Source organism: Camelina sativa, chromosome 20, assembly GCF_000633955.1.
Source record: "Camelina sativa cultivar DH55 chromosome 20, Cs, whole genome shotgun sequence".
Taxonomy (NCBI): domain Eukaryota; kingdom Viridiplantae; phylum Streptophyta; class Magnoliopsida; order Brassicales; family Brassicaceae; genus Camelina; species Camelina sativa.
The window spans coordinates 9,002,167-9,019,468 of NC_025704.1; the positions used below are offsets into that span (position 1 = coordinate 9,002,167).

A 17,302-nucleotide genomic window follows, 5' to 3' on the forward strand; every position below is an offset into this window, starting at 1 on the left:
ACTTCTTTTAAAACTCTTAACCGGAACACAATTCAATTTAATCCGATCGATTCATCAATCACATCAGTTCCAAAACACAGAAGCGATGATGGAAGCTCCTAGAGGCAATCTCAGAGCGGTGGCTCTTATCGCCGGGGATAAAAACGTCCGAGGATGTCTTCAGTTCATACAAAACATTTCCGGTGATCTGTCTTTATCAGCGTGGAATTTTGTAATTGATGAAGATATTTTTTTATTTCACTCAATTGAGTTTTTTTGGGTCTGTGGTGTGTTTTGTGTGCTTTGCAGGGACTACTCATGTTACAGGGAAGATCTCAGGACTCTCTCCTGGCTTCCATGGATTTCATATTCACTCTTTTGGGGATACTACAAATGGCTGCATCTCTACTGGTTCGTCTCTGTCTTTGTTACTGTACATTTTGAGATTAAAATTAGATGATTTTGTTGTTGGTTTGTTGTGTACAATTGTGGTTCTGCTGAGTTTTATTAGCCTTCTGATGAATTGGATTTTTTTTTGGTAGCTTGTTCTACTTACAAGTTCTTAAGAATCTTCATCTGAAACTGAAAAGAGTAATCTTGCTTGATATAGGTGTAACTGTATTGGTTTGGATCAGATTTTAGATTGGCTCCTAGTGTTTTCAAAGAATTAGCTCAAAGAACGATTTTAGATAACTTGACCTTGGTGTAATTGGATTGGTTTGGATCAAATTTAGTTTCCACTGGCTCTTAGTGTTCCCAGAGAATTATCTCAAGGAACCATTAAGATAGCTGATAGCAGAACCAGAAACCAACCTTCGTGTCTCTTTGTCAGCTATAGATGCTTGCTTTTACTGGTTTTTCTTCTTTGATATATATATATAGCTGAGTTCTCATGGAAATGTTAACTTTCAGGACCTCACTTCAATCCATTAAATCGAGTTCACGGACCACCAAACGAGGAAGAGCGTCATGCAGGCGATTTGGGTAACATTCTTGCAGGATCAGACGGTATAATCTTTGTTCCTTTGTTATCTTCATAGTTTTTGTGCCCTTTGAATAATGATGCTAGTATTTTTGGTTGAGACTTGTTTTCAGGTGTTGCTGAAATCTCAATCAAAGATAAACAGGTAAACGATTCCCTTCTTTAACCATTTAATCTTGACATTTAATAAACATTTACATTTGTTCGGTTGGTTTTGCAAGCCCCAGCACACACTTACCATTTACCATTTCCCACTTATCTCGTCTTCTCTCTGAATTCACAGATACCGCTTAGTGGGCAGTATTCTATACTCGGGAGGGCGGTTGTTGTACATGCTGACCCTGATGACCTTGGGAAAGGTAGGAACTGTTATAGTCTTTAGTTATAGCTCAATGTCAGTATATGCAAAGTGAGTTGTAGAAATTTAAGGGTAGAACCTCAAGACTGTAGTTTCATGTAGCATTCATCAAGTACTTGGCATAGTTCTTAAAGAACCACGATCTCTTGGTGATTGTTACTGTGCAGGAAGGCACAAGCTTAGCAAATCAACGGGAAACGCAGGCTCGAGAGTTGGATGCGGTATTGCTACGAAGCTAAGATCTTTGGAAAATATATAGATAACGCCATTTTCTCTTGATTCACTCTAGTTTTTGATGTTGAACCAGGTATAATCGGACTTCAATCATCTGCCGAAGCTAAACTATAAATGTTGAGATCAAAGGACTATCCAGACCAGTGCCACACTCTTTTTCTAATCTGTAGATGTATATTAAAGACCAAAATGCGAAGTGAAATTGTATATTGACATATACTGTTACTGTTTAAGACTCTAGTCATAATGTAAACCAGTACTCGATCTCAAGTTTCTTTGAAAATGAATCCTTGCAAGTTTTTAACAGAAACCATTGAAGGTGACAAGATCTAGAAACAATAAAACGACTGAACACCTACTGACACAGAAGCAGCCGGGTTTTCTTTTTCTGAAAGTGTAAGCCTCCGGTACAGTATGGTATTGGATACAGGGTTCAATCCAGATATCTTCCCAGGGTTGCAGAAGAGCTTCCCAAATCTTCACCACGTTACATGATACAACCGTCCACTTCAGTTTATCCTCTCAGCCATGTGTTTCTGTAGGAAGAGTTGTCGCGAAGAGAAGCATCATGGGGCTTGTATTCCATGACATATGCGTGAGGTAACTTCAAATGCCGCTTGATTGAGTCTCTCAAACCCATCACTGCCTGTTAACAGAAAACATTGCACTATGTAAGTACCAAACAAAAGTAACGCGAGAAAGACGGTTCTTATTGCTAATAGTTATCTCACCTTATGATCAGAAGCATTGCGATTCCATACACTAATGATGTCCTCATTGAAACGGACACTCAGTACTGCCCCACAGATGTTATCAGCATCGTCAAGTTGGTCACCTACCAACGCAAGAAGCTGAAGAAACAAGTCAATGGATGAGTATAAAAAACATTCTCAGATACAAAAACCTCGACACCAAGTATGAGTGATGGACAATAAAGAACATTTACAAAAAAATTCCTTTTGAATGAAGTAGAAAGGGTGTCAACACTCAAAAGAAGTGTCCACAAGAAAATAAACTCACCAGATCCTCCCAGAAGCGAGCAGATACAACTTTAGAGAAACGTATTATCCACTTTCCTCCATTGCAGTTGGCACCATCCTGTAGGAGATGAATTAAGCTAGTTTAATTGGTTTGTTGTAAGAGATGAAACTTTCGAGAAACCTTTGTCATGTAAATTGTTTTCTTTTTTATTGTCGATGATACACATAGGAACAAACACAAGCAAATGGAAACACCTACCTCCCACAAGGGGCGAACTCCATCCTTAAAGAAGTGAAGATCTGTTGGACTAGGCAAGAGAGAAGACCGAGCAAGGTGACAGTAGCAGGCCCAAAACCCTTCAACCTAAGGTTACCAAAGCCAAATCTCAGAAATGAACAGTATAATAAACTTGTGAACCACTTCAAGAATGGACTTCCATTAGTATATATTTGAGCTTACCGTGCTGAACTCCACAATCTTCTTAATGTTATCCTCATAAGATGTCTGGTTCCGAACCCCTGGTGTGCGACGGGTGTACCATATTGCATACTTGTACTGCACATTCCCAAAATATATAAACGTACAGCCACAGAACCAGTATCTGAACTTAACAAAATGGTATCAACGATCTCATTTCCTCTAAATCAATCTGACTCGTTCTTAGCTAAAATCAGTACCACAAAATCTGAAAATCCAACTAGAGTATATAATCCTATAACATTTGAGCTAACACACATCTAATCAAAGTCGCGAAACCTAATCTGAAAACACAAAAACTCTAACAAACATCGATTTAGAATCCGAATCTTCCACTACTACCCTAACCCCAGCTATAAGCCGTCATCTATAAAGCTCGACGCACGAGGATCAAAGTTTCAGCTAATTTCAGATTCAAATTGGGGAAAAAAAAATCAATCGACACTAGGGATTAAGAGAACAAACCCGTAGAGGATGGAGACCATCCTTGAGCTCACGAGAGCGGCGTTCTTCAGAAACAGAGTCGGTAACATAGTGAGACTTGATAGTGTCCATGTTTCCAGAGTCCCTGATCTCCTCGTCCCTCCTATCGGCAACCTCCATTTTTGTTTTTCTTGATTTGAAGGAGCTTTCACGCGTTCATTCGTGCTTCAAAGCCCTAAAAAAAATCTAATCAGGAAGAAAGAGGAGAAGAGAAGAAAGAAACAAACTCTTTTTTTCTACTTCTCCGTCAAATACAACATTGAAGGTCAAATCCTAAAGAAAATGCTAATTAATGGGCCTTACTGGGTCTCAGTAATGGGCCTTATTGGGTCTAACTAATGGGCCTTTGATTTTCCCAATTTTTTTTTTTTTTTTTTTTTTTTTTTTTTTTTTTTTTTTTTTTTTTTTTTTGGGGACAGTATCAGTGAGTCGTTGGTGTTGTTATTACATAAACTAATTTAACAGCAAGGACATATGTATGTTTAAGAACACATGCACCTATCACACGGCAAGATAAGTGGTGTAATAAGTGGAGAAAAAAAAGAAAAAATAAAAAAGAAAAGAAAAAGGAAGGTGACGACGACTGAGAGATTTGTCAAAAGAAGAAGAAGAAGAAATTAAAAAAAAAAAGAATCGATCTTTGGCGTTCTCCATCTGTATGTATGTTTCTGCAAAATCAAGTGACAATAAATACTTTTTTTCTCTTTTTGTTTGTGAATGGATCTGAGACTTTCCCCCAAATTTATATTTCTGAGAAAGAAGACATTTTTAATTTCCCCATCTGTAGTTTTCTCTTATAAAAGTTATTTTCTTTAAGCTCTCGTTTTGCTCAATCTAAGGTTTTCCCTTTTGGTTTGATCTCGTAGCTTTTCTCCTTCAATTTCAATCTGATTTCACCTTTGATTTTGTGAATTGTTAAAAAAAAGTTTCTTGTGTGGATTCTGTATCTTTTGCTGTAGATTTAGGTTTTCTGATTTGATGAATTTGTGGGTCTCCGTATTCCTCTTCTCTGCGATAGCTGGATTAAGCGTACCTTGTGGGTTCGCTTACGTTGACGATTACGATCACGACTTGGTTGTGTTCCGATCCGGCATCGAGCAGAAATGTCCTCGCTCTCTTTATCCGACCCCTCCTCTCGAGGTACACGTCTTCACACTTGTAACAATTTCTATGATTTGTACGTCTTTTAAAATTTTCGATTGGATGTGGGATGCTTTGCGTTAGATGTGAAGATCCGTGAGTTGGGTTTGTAAAGTAGTAGAAGAGGTTGTGATTTCATCTCTTGAGAAATTCAGATGATAAACTCTTCCATAAATGTGCGAGGAAAGAGCCCTCCTTTTTACTTGTTTGGCATGTCCCTTTAGTGTTGTGGGTGGAGTTAATTGTATCTTTCGTTATGCAAGCGTAAGCTCTTACCAGTTCATACAAGTACTTTAGGAGAATGAATGGTATAGGCTTTGTAGCTTTGCTCCACTATTTTATCGAGGTTAGTAGGTCTCTGAGGGTTTTGCCTTTTTCATTTTCTTTACCTATTCATAACGGTGGAGTTCTTTACTATCATAGGAAGCTGATAGAAATATGTTGTCAGGAAATTTGTGTCTTTGTTTAGGAAGGACTATTCTATAACTATGCTTTATTTGTGACCTATCAATGATCAGACTTTGTTGTTTCTTAGAGATATTTAGGATCTCTTTTATCTCAAGACTGCAATATATGTAAAGTTCTTTAACACTGGTCTTTCTTCTACCAACACAACTTCATCATGTAATATCTGCACATTCTTAGTCAGTTGCAGCAAATATGATATAACATATGTGTTTGATTCTATATCGGGTGTGTGGACTTGGATCTGTGCTTGCTTTTGTAACTCAACAAGTATCAATATTTGTATTTCTGCTAATGCAGGTAGATGGAGACTTGCTAGACAGACTCATGGATGCAAACCATGGATTTACTTATACATCCATACTATTTTATACCAAACGGTGCCAGTTTTCACGTGCAGTACGCCCCAAGTTTGATGTTCTGAGTTCAATGTTTCCTCACATTAAGCACCTGGTTGTTGAGCAATCTCAGGCTTTACCATCGTAAGAAGTTTCTTCGTCTATATAATTTTGTGTATAATTCCATTTGCATCTTATCAGACATATTGAGGCCAGGGATCATTTGAATCACTTACGATAAGAAATTTGGGTGTTAATATCTTACTTGCAGAAGAAAAGAATGATTTTTAGTTGCATGTCAGATTTTTTAATACTTACTTGCCTGTAATCAGTGTTTGACCCTACAGTTGGTAAAGTCTCGTCTTAGTGAGTTAGTTTTACCAACACATGACAAATAAGGTAACAGAAAATGAATGACGCTTTCTATTTGGGTGATCATCAAATGTAGATTAGTTAGTTTGTTGTCCTATAACCTTTTTAGCCTTATGAAGTTTATTTCATGAGTAGGTCATCCTCCAAAATACCAAATGTTTTAAGCCTTTTCTTTCTGGCATCTTCTTTGGTCCATGTTAATTGATCTCATGATTTTCACTATTGCAGCGTCTTTTCTAGGTATGGTATTCATAGCTTACCGTCAATCCTGATGGTGAATCAAGCAGTGAAGGTGCGATACCATGGTCAAAAGGATCTTGAATGTCTGGTTCAGTTTTACAAGGAAACAACAGGTGAGAGCGTGTGCTTCATGAAATGCGAGACTGGCGTCTCTGTTTATACTTCTTCTCGTATTTTCAGCTGTATCCCTCGAAGAGACATGAATGGCTGGGAAATCACTTAATTCAACTTTTGTTTTAACTAGCTCTGCTTGGTGTATCTCTGTGGCTTTTCAGGTCTTAAACCTATCCAGTATATTGATGAAGGTGAACCAACAAGCTTGGAAACCGATGGTGACCTGATCACATGGCTACTCAACGGGTCATCAGTCAAAGAAATAGCAGAAAGAGATCCATATATGGTACTTGCATTGATGTTTCTGTCTTTGAAACTGGCAATTTTGATCTTCCCCATCATGGGATCACGCTTGAAAACATTATGGGCAATGTATGTTCCGCATCTGAGCTTGGGAATACTTGGGGAGACTAGCCAACTGTTTGGCCGTGCCCTGCACATGATAGACGTGAGGAGGCTATGGATGAAGCTGAGACTCACCAAAACAAGAAACTTTCAAGAAAGGGCAAAGAACGCACTTGCATCGGTCTCGCTAGGAAAATCATCATCACAATCAGCCTAAAAGGGTGATTTCAGAAATACTTCGTTGTCGATGAGTTTAGTTTAGATTACTTTACTTTCTGTGAGAGTTCCTTTACTGACATGTTTCTGTGACTTTGGAGTTCCTTTGTCCTCTGTATGTAAGTCATGTTTTGCTTCATTTGTGAATATTTTTCTTCCTTTTTTGAATATTCTTGTTCTGGGTCTACTTCGTTTTGCATTACATTTTGTCTTGTATTGATTATTAATGGTTTGGTTTAAGTGGTGTTAGAGGTGGACACTTGGGTCGTATAAACTTGTCCGACTTGTGGATCACTCTGGTTCACATGTTGAAGTTTCGTTTTCCTGTCGTTTTAGCGTGTGTGCATGACAGTTGAATCTTTCTATTTAGATATTTTCAGTTTCAACTTAGGAATCCTGAGTTAGTTGAGAAGCTTATACAAATATGATTCTTTAGTTTATTACGAATTTAGATGGTTTAAGACTAAGCTTAATTCCACATGTAAAATAAAGCACAATATCAAAGAAAGCAATCTTAGGAAACAAAGAAGTGAAAGAAAAAAGTAGAACAAATGTTGATATGTTATGAACGGTTATTTGAGTCTTTTTATTTGCACTTTGATTTTGCAATGACTTTGTTTCCAGAAGTTACAAAATCAAACAAAAATATTAATTTTTGCCAACTTTTTATTAACACTTATAGATTGACTTGGTTTGTATAGATAAACTTACTAATCTTTTTTTTTTTTGTCAAAAATAAACTTACTAATCTAATATCTACCATTATTTATTTATGTTATCATTTATGTTAGAAGGATCATATCAGGATGATGGAAAATTTATAATAATAAGAAAAATAAATGATTATAGGTGTTCTTTAACGACTTCTGCATATGTTACACTTGTTAAATGAAAAATTCGTTGCTTTTGCCATGAATAATTCACTAGTAATTGCGAGCAAGCAACCTCCACTAGTATCTGTTTTATCATTTTCCTCCCTAGAAAAGGACTTTAAACTTGTGACTTGTATAACACATCATCTTCTATTTTTCTTCGATCTTTTCGTATTTTGGTTAATTACAAAAGTTTGGTAGTTTACTTAAATGTAAGGAAAAAGCACCGAAAATATATGAATAACATTCATGTGTTGGTATCAAGTTTGTGCTTGAAGTCTTGTCCTCTCTAGGTCTCTCTATCTAGAAACATCAATAAAAGTTACCTATAAACTTTGTGTTATTTTATTAGAAATTTAAATACCTCCCTAGGTAGACGTCTTAATCTTTAAACTTATAAACTCGAAACTACCATTCAGTTTTCAATTGCAAAATTTAGTACGAAAGATTCTTCATAATCATTATCTAACTAAAATCAAAGGGAACAAATAAAATATCAAAGGAGAGAAGGGACCTTGTCAAAGAAGACAATCGATACTTGTTAACGTGGCGGGTCCTAAAAAATGGCAACATCTTCTTTTGTCACTTCATGCGTAGATAAGCTCTACATGACTTATCTCGCCGCCCACGCCTTCATCAAATACATTAGCTTTATATTTCCACAGTTTCACCAATATAGTAGTATAAAATTAATACAAGGTTATTTACTATCTTTGCAAGTTATTAGTATGTTTTTTTAGCTAAGAGAAACATTATGAATTTTGGTTGTAAGTTTGAGGGTGAAATAGTGATATGCGTTTTGTCGGTTGAGTGTATTTTTGACTTCTCAATATACCAATCATACTTTTATATTTTAACATGGTTAAAATAACGTTTAGCTTAATTATTACATCTATTTAAATATCTACGCAATATACATACATATATGCATCTTCTTTGAACAATTCTATTGAATAATTATCATTTTTAAAAATCACTAATTGCCGACAACCAAAAAAATCACTAATTAATAGTTTTATAACTTAATGTAGTTTAACAGTGACTACACTAGATGCGCGCGTCAATCTCGCTTATACCTACTCCCATAGTTAAATCAACCATTTAAGAGTTTCCGTCTCTTCTTCTTACTCTTAATGCTATGATCATCTATTTAAGGATCTAGAAACCTCTTTATAACGACGATGGAGAGAGGTCTCTCCTCAAAATTACCAAAACTCTATTAGTTCCAATAAGTTGAAAAGAAAGAAAAAAATATACGCTCACCCAAACAAAAACTTTTCTAAAAACCTCTTTTTCTAAAACCCTAATCGGAGAAATCAATCAACAAAGTAGGAGGGAATGGATCTAGAAGAGTGGGAATTACTCCCTAGAAACAACTACAAGGGTCTCAATCTTGATCTTGATCTCGATCATGACGAGGATCATGAAGCCAAGAAGATGATGAGAAACACCGAGAAAAGCTTCGACAATGATTACTACATCTGCCCTATACAAGATCCTGTCGGAAAAACAGAGCTTCTTCATGAGAGATCTAGCGTGGTCCCCACACAACTCCTCCATATTCCCATAACTTGGGAACCTTTATCCCCCGTGGACGACAAAGATCACAAGAAGAAGTACCCGGATCCGGATTTCTCGGAGCCAGACCCGGAACTTTTGACGGAGTCTCTTCCGTCGCCGAGAATAACCTTCAAGAAAATGAAGGAAACCGAATTTGCCGACATGAAACTAGACTCACCACCAGCGAGGTTCACGAGTCCCCTGCCTCAGCAGAACGATGAGAAACATTCCGAGTCAGGAGGGGAGTACTATGATGAGATCGTGGGATCAGATGTTAAAGAGAGTAGTGACTTGAGTAGCAAGAAAGAAGTTGTTTGGGACGAAGGTAAAAATATGAATTTGTGGAAGAAGGGTCTCAATGGAATTGGAGCTATATGTTCATTTGGTGTTGCAGCTGCTGCTGCCACCATCTGTGTCTTCTTCCTTGGACACAACGGTAGCGTCCAAGGTTGTCGTAACAAGAACCAGATCCTCAGGTTCCAGATTTACTCTGATGATAATAAGGTAACTTCTTACACTTAATTATGATTCATATTTCAAGTTGAATTGTTTCAAAAATTTATCTAGATTGACATTACTGTGTTTAGTGTTTCTAATGTAAAAGATTTAGGTGCTTTGATAATGAACTACAATCCGATGAATCCTTATTCACAAAAAAAATAAAAGAAGTAATATGAGATTTTTTTTTCTATTTTGATAAATGAAAACTATACAAATGGTGATTAAGATTAGCAAACTTCTTTTAGCTAGTGGCGATATTGTGTTATTAAAGTTAGATCTCAGCTCTATACAAATTATTTACGTGTTTGGTTGGATGGGCTGTTGATTAGAGACGTTTTGTTTGTGTCTTTGATATACCGAAAGTGATAAGGATGCGTTTGGCGGTGTGGCCTATTACGTGTCTAAGGGAACAATCAATAATTGTATCTAGAGAAAAATTCTTATTTTTTCCTTTGTACGTTTTGTGTTTATCTTTTCTTTTGCGTCACCCTCACACTTCGAACCAAAACACGTTTATAATTAATAACGTCATTGTTCCTTTACATTTACTTTACAAGTTATATCATATGCGTATTAATCTATATCAGCTAGGGGCTTAAAGATTTTTTATGTCTGTTTTTGAAAGTTTATTTATATGTATACATAATTTTGTTTGACAGCGAATGAACGAAGTAGTGAAGCATGCAACAAAGCTAAATGAAGCAATCTCTGCGATGAAAGGTCTTCCGGTGGCAAGAGCTCAGATATCTTTTGGAGGATACTACGATGCACTTTAAACAAATAGCCCATCCCCCGTTTAGAATCACTAAATCAGTACATTCAGATCCAATGTCTTCTGCTTTAAAAAAACCAACGGGATCTATAGCTTATATATTTATGAATTTAGGAAAATGAATAAATAATGTTTGTATATTTTATATTCTTTGTAATAATAAACCAATGCATACGAGACTAGGCCTACATTAGTACTACATACTACAACAAGTAATAGTTAACCGCGAACGACGATGTTGTGGTTATTTGGTAAACGATATACAATATACAAGAGGAAAACAACAAGATAAAATACATAAGAAAAGTATAAAGTAAATTTAAATTTAATGTTTTCAATTGATAATAAAGTCTCAAACGATGTATTTGATTTTGTTAGTGATTTTGATTCAGTGATTCAAATCCGCATAATGCAGCAACATGTATAATGAATGTGTGTTTGAACATTAGTGATGATACAATAACAACACTAAATCACCAGGTAACATATTGTAGTCTTTGAGTAAAACAAATAAATTTGTGAGTAATGAATGTATCAATTAAGCATTTAGTTCCTTGGGGGTTTGCAATTGCATACAAGCTATATCAAACAAAAAGGGATTTTGGCTAGAAATGCCACTTTTCTCAAAAAACTTGGCAAAAATGCCACTTTTAAATTTCCTTCTGAGAAATGTCATTTTCCAAGTAAAGGAGAGATGTAAGAAGACTAAATTAGTCTTGCTTTAATAACTGAGAAATGTTGCACGTGGGAGAAGTGAGAGAGGAAAAAAAATTTGAAGTGTTTGTCGCCATTAATGCCGATTGGACATTGCATTAATGGCAGCGCCGTTTGGTCCTTCGGTTGTTTATGGAAAAAATGATTAATTAGAGTTAATTGAGCAGTTGGGTAAAGTAAAGAAAAAACAGATTTGAAAAAAGAGATTGTGGACAAGGAGGAGGAGTATTGTGGTCGGAGAAGGAGGTATGTCTCCACATTTAATACAATGAAACATGTACTTTGACATTGCATTGATTTTGGTCTATAAAGCACATAAACACATGTATTATGGTGTTAGTAAGGCACATAAAGCCAGTTAGATGGACAAAAGCTTGATGGACTTGTTGCTCGAATGCAGATCCTGGTCCATTAATGGATCACCGCTCCCAGATGGGCCTTCTGCATTAGGAGACCTGCATTAATAGAAACGAGGAGAAAGACGGTGAGTTCTTGTGTTAAAAGGGAGGCACAGTAAAGATTGACAACACAATGAGTAAACAATTAAATTGGTCTATCTCATTTTTCTAGTAATACATAACATAGGTGGACAACATAATGGAAAGACAACTAAATTAGTCTGTCTAGGCATACACAATATAGGTGGACAACAGAATAGATAGACAAGTACATATGTCTATCTAGTATCTTCAAGTCATACACAATATATGTAGACATTAAATGTTGAGAAAAACTTGGTTTCAGGTCTATATAGGCTTTACTAGACGTGGTGGTGGGCAAGCTTGGCTTACTCCATCGCTTTTCTAAACGTAATCCTCAAAGGACAAACGTGGTGGACAACAAAATGAGTAAACAACTAAAATTGGTCTATCTAGTCTTGTCTAGTAATACATAATATAAGTGGACAACATAATGGAAAGACAACTAAATTGGTCTATCAAGGCTCTTCAAGTCAAACACAATATAGGTAGACAATATGATGTGGCTTATGACTAGAAGGACATGTTTGGTGGACAACAAAATTGTATGGTCTATCTAGGCTCTTCTAGGCATACACGATATATGTAGACAATAGAATGGGTCGTGGTGATAGACAATATTAGTGGACAACGTTATCTTTTGTTGACGTTTAATCCGAGTAAATACGGATGGACATCGCAATTATGCTTCGTCTACCCTAACAGTTTTCCAACATAACAACAAACCAAATAACGCAGAGGACAAATGATGGTGGATGGACAACAGATTTACCTCTGTCCAGCGGCATTCGTAAGATCTCCCTTAATAATATCGGCATCTAGTAAGTCCAAGTCACGACTGAAACAATAAAAGTCAGGGTAAATAGAAGAAAATAAGAGGAAAAAACAATTAAGATCAGTTTCAGTTAAAATCATACCAAGCGTCGGGTGGCTGCAGATTGGAACGCGATTCCGGAACTTCCCCCGTCGCGGTGGCCGAAGGCAAAGGAGGAGTTGGCCCGACGAAGGGTCTGGATAATGAAATTCATCATTTCCAGTCGAGATCTCTGATTTTGTGAGAAGAGAACGAGTAGGACTTGTCGAATGGCTAATTTGGTTCAATTTTGTGAGAAGAGAATGAGGATGTCGAGATCTCTGATTTTGTGAGAAGAGAACGAAGAAAACGAGGAGGACCAATAGAGATCTTTTTATTTTTCTTCACTATTAAATTTTGAGAATATTGGATAGAGAGAATGGAGGAGGGCATAATAGTATTATCACTTTCTCTTTACATTCTCTTTGTGGCAGGCGGGAGAAGACAATTGGGTAAGTGGCATGGGAGAGAAACGCATTATTTGCAATATTCTCAAACAAAAACATAAAAGATCAAGCCCAATATCTAAAGGCCCATTAATATGGATGACCCAAAAAGATCCGATAATCTGACCCGCCCAGTAATATTTAACGGCCCTCCGTCAAAGCCGCTTCTCTTAACGTCAGTGGTCCGTTGACAAACAGAGCTGTGTGGTTGTGACTGGTCAGTGTGGGAAGAAAGAACTCAAGAAGATAATGCAGACTCAGCTTCTGGTTGGACCCATCCCACTCAAGGGCTGCCGTCGATTCTCATCCTCTTCCTTCACCGGCGATCTCCTCCTTCCGTCGTCTAAATATTTCGGCCGAGACCTACAACAACACCACCACCACCGTCGAAGGCACCGCGACGGCAGATCTCGCTCTCACCGTAATCGCTCCAAAACCACAATTACTTATGCGGCGTATTCTTCTTCTTCTTCGTCCCCATCTTCGTCTTCGGCTTCTAATACCGGCGGACAAAACCACTACGCTGTTTTGGGGGTCGCTCGTAACGCCACACAAGTTGACATCAAGAAAGCTTATCGCCTGCTCGCAAGAAAGGTAACTTATGTTTTCTTTTGCGTCGTCGCTTCCAAGAAAGCACTCATTTTGCAACGTTGATTTGATTGATTTTTGATGGGTATAGATAAAGTTAAGATCTTTGTGTTTGTATGAGAATCATCTAGAGAGTTATGTATGGTCCTAGTTTACTCAGCTTTGTTTTGGGTTATGTTTTGTGACTGTAATCTTCTTGTGTTGCAATTGTAGTATCATCCTGATGTGAATAAGGACTCTAGAGCCGGAGAGCTATTCAAGACCATTCGTTGTTCCTACGAAGTCGGTATTCCTGAAATTCACAAGTTTCTGAGTTCTTCTTGGGATCCAATGTTACATCAACTGATAGAGTCTTTATTTTTACGTTTTTGTTTGCAAAAAGGTACTATCTAATGAAGCTGCAAGGACTCAGTACGACCGAGCACTTAAAGTTGAAGAAAACGCAAGGTTCCATAGAGTGAAAAGGCAAAACTACACCACCACTGAGGTTGAAGATGCCATGAAGTATTACAACAGCTGGGTTGAGATAAGACAAAGATCCAGACACGAGAGATTCCACGGACACTATTCTTCTACATATCCAAACTCAGATTTCTACTCCGAGACAGAGCCACTAGAAGAAGAAGAAGAAGTAGGAAGAGCACAAGACCAGCGAGACTCCTTTGTCGAATCTCTAAAATCCACCTTCTTATCGATGTTTCTTCTGTACTCGCTCGGTCACCTAGCATCTCTCACATTTAGCACGTTCACAGCTTTGCTCGACAAGGAACTCGACATGGGTTACAAACTCGGGTTCATGATCGCATGGATACTAGGAGGAAAAGGTGGCATCCTTCTTACTCTGTGTCTAACGTTCGCAAGCTGGCTGTGTGGGAAAGCAAGCAGCAGCGTTGTGGTTCTTGTGGTAGTTGCGATGTGGGTTGGTTCCAATTTAGCTAGACATGCTCCTCTTCCACAAGGTGCTCTTCTCACCCTCCTCTACATGTCAATCAAGCTTCAAGTCGACTCAACCTGAAATCTTATTCTCCCTCGGCTTCTTCACTACGTTCGGTATAATCTCATTGTTTAGGTTGTAAATAGCTAAAATCACATTGTTCTCTTATGTGTCCAATGATCTGGAGAAGATTGAATAGTAAAGAGAAGAAATTGCTTGAAAAAGTTACAAAAAAACTCCATTTTTCTTTTTTTTTTTTGCAAGATTACAAATCAATTAATCAATCAAAAGTTACAAAATTCATGTGAAGGATTCATTATTAACTCGTCTTGTGTGACCAAAAAGATGAAATCTTTAGTGTATTCATTGATCATTCATCGTCTTCATTGAGTACTCTCTTTAATCTCCTTAAGATTCCTCCAAAGGTATCTTCCGCTAGCCATATCGACGAACACCCAAAACCCATTCTCCATCTTCTGTTATAATTCGCCAATTGAAACAGAGAAATTTCAGAACAAATCCCCCCCCCAAGAAATCAAAATTTGAGAACATTAACGAAAAAAAGGCTTTACCTTTTTGAAATCGAGTCCTTCTTTCTCATTCAATTCGACAGGCGAGTCGTCAGAGATGAGCTCAGGCGAAGAACTAACCGTCTTCCATGCGAAATAACCGGCGAGTACAGCTGAGAAGAACACCAATAAGAACCTCAACGGACACATTGAATGATTTGGAATCTAATCTCAATGTGTTGAAGAAGAATGAGAAAAGTTTATTTTAGGGTTCGTGAGATTCTGGGGAAACGAATTGTGTGAGAGAGAAAACAATATCAGAAATTTTAAAGGGGGGTGAGATTTTATTTACATATCTTCTCCATCTCCATCCACTACGAGGAAAAGGAAACGCGTTTCTGAATATTTCAGCAATGTGGAAAAAATTGAAGAATTGGTGTTTTCATATATACGTCAATAACATAAATGTTTTATGTGTTTTGTAAATTAGCCCCAATACTTTTAATTGTTTCCAAGGAATCCTTGATTTTTGCTAAATTTGTCTTGGATGAAAATAATATAAGAGATATTTAACAATTATACCACATTGGAAACTCAATGTTTGCCAATGTACCACATTGGGAATTCCTTTTTTAATGTACCACATCACAGTTTCTCAAATGACGATTGTACCCTCCTTTCTTTCAATATTAAAAAACAATTGAAAAGTTTTTTTTGGTCCAGCTTTATTCTCTCTCTCTGGTCTCTCCGCTTCCTTTCCAATTTCAACTTTTCTTCTTCTCAATTTCCTTTCGATCTCTCTCTTCGACTCCGTCAGTTTTATAACAGTTATGACCTCTTTATCCAAAGATCTCCGCATGCAAATATGAAACTCTTCCATGGATGCAAGCAACGAATCAATTTCGGCTAACCAGAAAGTGGCTTTGCTCGATTTCGTGGTCGCAAATCAACTGTAAGTACAACACACAACAGTTTCCACCAATTTTACCCTAATCGTTTCAACCCTAATCGTTTCTACCAATTTCGTGGTTCCCAAAGGTTTAACAGACATGATTTGGGAACCAACACGGTCACGGTTGGGATGGAGAGAAAGAACCAAACGTTTGGACCTACTCCCAACTTCGTCCTCATTCCAGAAAGTCAAGATGAGGATATTCAGTAAGTTTTTCCACTTTTAATAAGTGGTTTCTGTTTAACATTTATGGATAAATAGATTCTGAAACTTTGGTTTTGTCCACACAGTGAAAACAATTGTCCTGTCAATGTAATGGGAACAAACTCTCAGGAAGTGGATAAAGAAGACAATATTATGTAAGATTTCTCTGTTTGGCGTCTTATTGACCAATTGTTGTGGACATGTTTTAAAAGTTTGGTTGTTGTCCACATAGTAACGACTCCAGAAGCAATTTTGGTCTTCCCAATGATATCCCTGTCCCAACTGGTGTTTGTGAAGTTCAACAAGCAGATTCATCTCTAAGCACCGATAACAGTGCCACCAACACAATTCAAAAACAGCAGTCGGAGGACAATATCATGTAAGTTTTCTCTGCTTGGCGTCTTATTGACAAATTGCTGTGGACATATTTTATACGTTTTTGTTGTTGTCCACACAGTGACGACTCCAGAAACAGTTGTGGTCTTCCCAATGATATCTCTGTCCCAACTGGTGTTTGTGAAGTTCAACAAGATATCCCATCTACAGAGCGTGGACCACTTCCGCGTCGTCAGTTGAAGTGACTGAAAGATTCTTGTTTTGGTCGTCTTTACTTCCTGTTCGCAAGAGTTCCTTATCCGGCAAGCTTGTCCACCAATTCCTTTGTCGCTGCCTTATCACTTGGAAGAAACATGAGATGTGGTTTGTTTATGGGGACATCCAATCCGTTTTTCTCTGCGGGAGTTGGTATCTTAACAGGGCTTAATTGTGGTCCACTACCTTCAGATGAAGAGGAATCATCTGCCACTGACGTTGCTTTTGTCTATGTGACATTTTCCACCATCATTAATACTTTTGTCTACACATAATTACGCTACACCCAATGGGATGATAGTTGTCTACGTGTTAAAAGTAGAGTTTCGTAGATAGTAGACATAAATAAACACTGCTTCTCACAATAAATTTGTCCATCAAACGGATAGACAAAAAAAAAGTCTACGGGAGCAACACAATTTTGAAAGGGACATTGTCCACCGTCATTAATCGTTGTCTACGCATAATTACTCTAAACAAAATGGCCCAAAATGAATGTCTATTAACAGACAAAAAAAAAAAAACAGACAATTGAAACTCTATTAACTTTGTCCATCACCTAACATGTCCCTTTATCCTAACATCCCAAAAAAAAAAAAAAAT

General features: G+C 37.3%; 7 protein-coding genes across 10 annotated transcripts; 5 read left to right on the top strand and 2 right to left on the bottom strand.

Moving 5' to 3' along the window:
* LOC104770136 (superoxide dismutase [Cu-Zn] 3) lies at nt 41–1,823 on the top strand. Its single transcript, XM_010494503.2, has 7 exons — nt 41–182; nt 289–390; nt 892–987; nt 1,075–1,106; nt 1,245–1,320; nt 1,487–1,540; nt 1,627–1,823. The coding sequence occupies exons 1-7, from the start codon at nt 86–88 to the stop codon at nt 1,665–1,667; spliced, it is 498 nt and encodes a 165-aa protein (XP_010492805.1). The 5' UTR covers nt 41–85; the 3' UTR covers nt 1,668–1,823.
* On the bottom strand, nt 1,798–3,743 carry LOC104770135 (eukaryotic translation initiation factor NCBP). The gene is made up of 6 exons (XM_010494501.1): nt 3,477–3,743; nt 2,994–3,089; nt 2,793–2,897; nt 2,574–2,651; nt 2,285–2,404; nt 1,798–2,199 (listed from the first exon to the last, which is right to left on the bottom strand). The coding sequence occupies exons 1-6, from the start codon at nt 3,612–3,614 to the stop codon at nt 2,068–2,070; spliced, it is 669 nt and encodes a 222-aa protein (XP_010492803.1). The 5' UTR covers nt 3,615–3,743; the 3' UTR covers nt 1,798–2,067.
* LOC104770137 (5'-adenylylsulfate reductase-like 7) lies at nt 3,990–6,973 on the top strand. Of its 4 annotated transcripts, none has more exons than XM_010494506.2 (5): nt 3,990–4,154; nt 4,454–4,634; nt 5,400–5,581; nt 6,038–6,162; nt 6,325–6,973. In XM_010494506.2, exons 2-5 carry the CDS (start codon nt 4,473–4,475, stop codon nt 6,723–6,725), a joined length of 870 nt encoding a protein of 289 aa, XP_010492808.1. In that variant the 5' UTR covers nt 3,990–4,154; nt 4,454–4,472; the 3' UTR covers nt 6,726–6,973. The 4 variants fall into 4 exon arrangements, with proteins under 4 accessions (XP_010492808.1, XP_010492809.1, XP_010492810.1 ...); XM_010494507.2 differs by having other exon boundaries at nt 3,990–4,150; XM_010494508.1 differs by lacking the exon at nt 3,990–4,154 and adding an exon at nt 4,161–4,346.
* On the top strand, nt 8,728–10,617 carry LOC104770138. The gene is made up of 2 exons (XM_010494510.2): nt 8,728–9,660; nt 10,317–10,617. The coding sequence occupies exons 1-2, from the start codon at nt 8,935–8,937 to the stop codon at nt 10,431–10,433; spliced, it is 843 nt and encodes a 280-aa protein (XP_010492812.1). The 5' UTR covers nt 8,728–8,934; the 3' UTR covers nt 10,434–10,617.
* On the top strand, nt 13,112–14,692 carry LOC104770142 (J domain-containing protein DDB_G0295729). The gene is made up of 3 exons (XM_010494512.1): nt 13,112–13,515; nt 13,723–13,791; nt 13,892–14,692. The coding sequence occupies exons 1-3, from the start codon at nt 13,171–13,173 to the stop codon at nt 14,522–14,524; spliced, it is 1,047 nt and encodes a 348-aa protein (XP_010492814.1). The 5' UTR covers nt 13,112–13,170; the 3' UTR covers nt 14,525–14,692.
* On the bottom strand, nt 14,635–15,372 carry LOC104770141. Its single transcript, XM_010494511.2, has 2 exons — nt 15,016–15,372; nt 14,635–14,919 (listed from the first exon to the last, which is right to left on the bottom strand). Exons 1-2 carry the CDS (start codon nt 15,160–15,162, stop codon nt 14,827–14,829), a joined length of 240 nt encoding a protein of 79 aa, XP_010492813.1. The 5' UTR covers nt 15,163–15,372; the 3' UTR covers nt 14,635–14,826.
* On the top strand, nt 15,697–16,955 carry LOC104770143. Its single transcript, XM_010494513.2, has 5 exons — nt 15,697–15,904; nt 15,991–16,110; nt 16,195–16,263; nt 16,341–16,487; nt 16,566–16,955. The coding sequence occupies exons 1-5, from the start codon at nt 15,831–15,833 to the stop codon at nt 16,687–16,689; spliced, it is 534 nt and encodes a 177-aa protein (XP_010492815.1). The 5' UTR covers nt 15,697–15,830; the 3' UTR covers nt 16,690–16,955.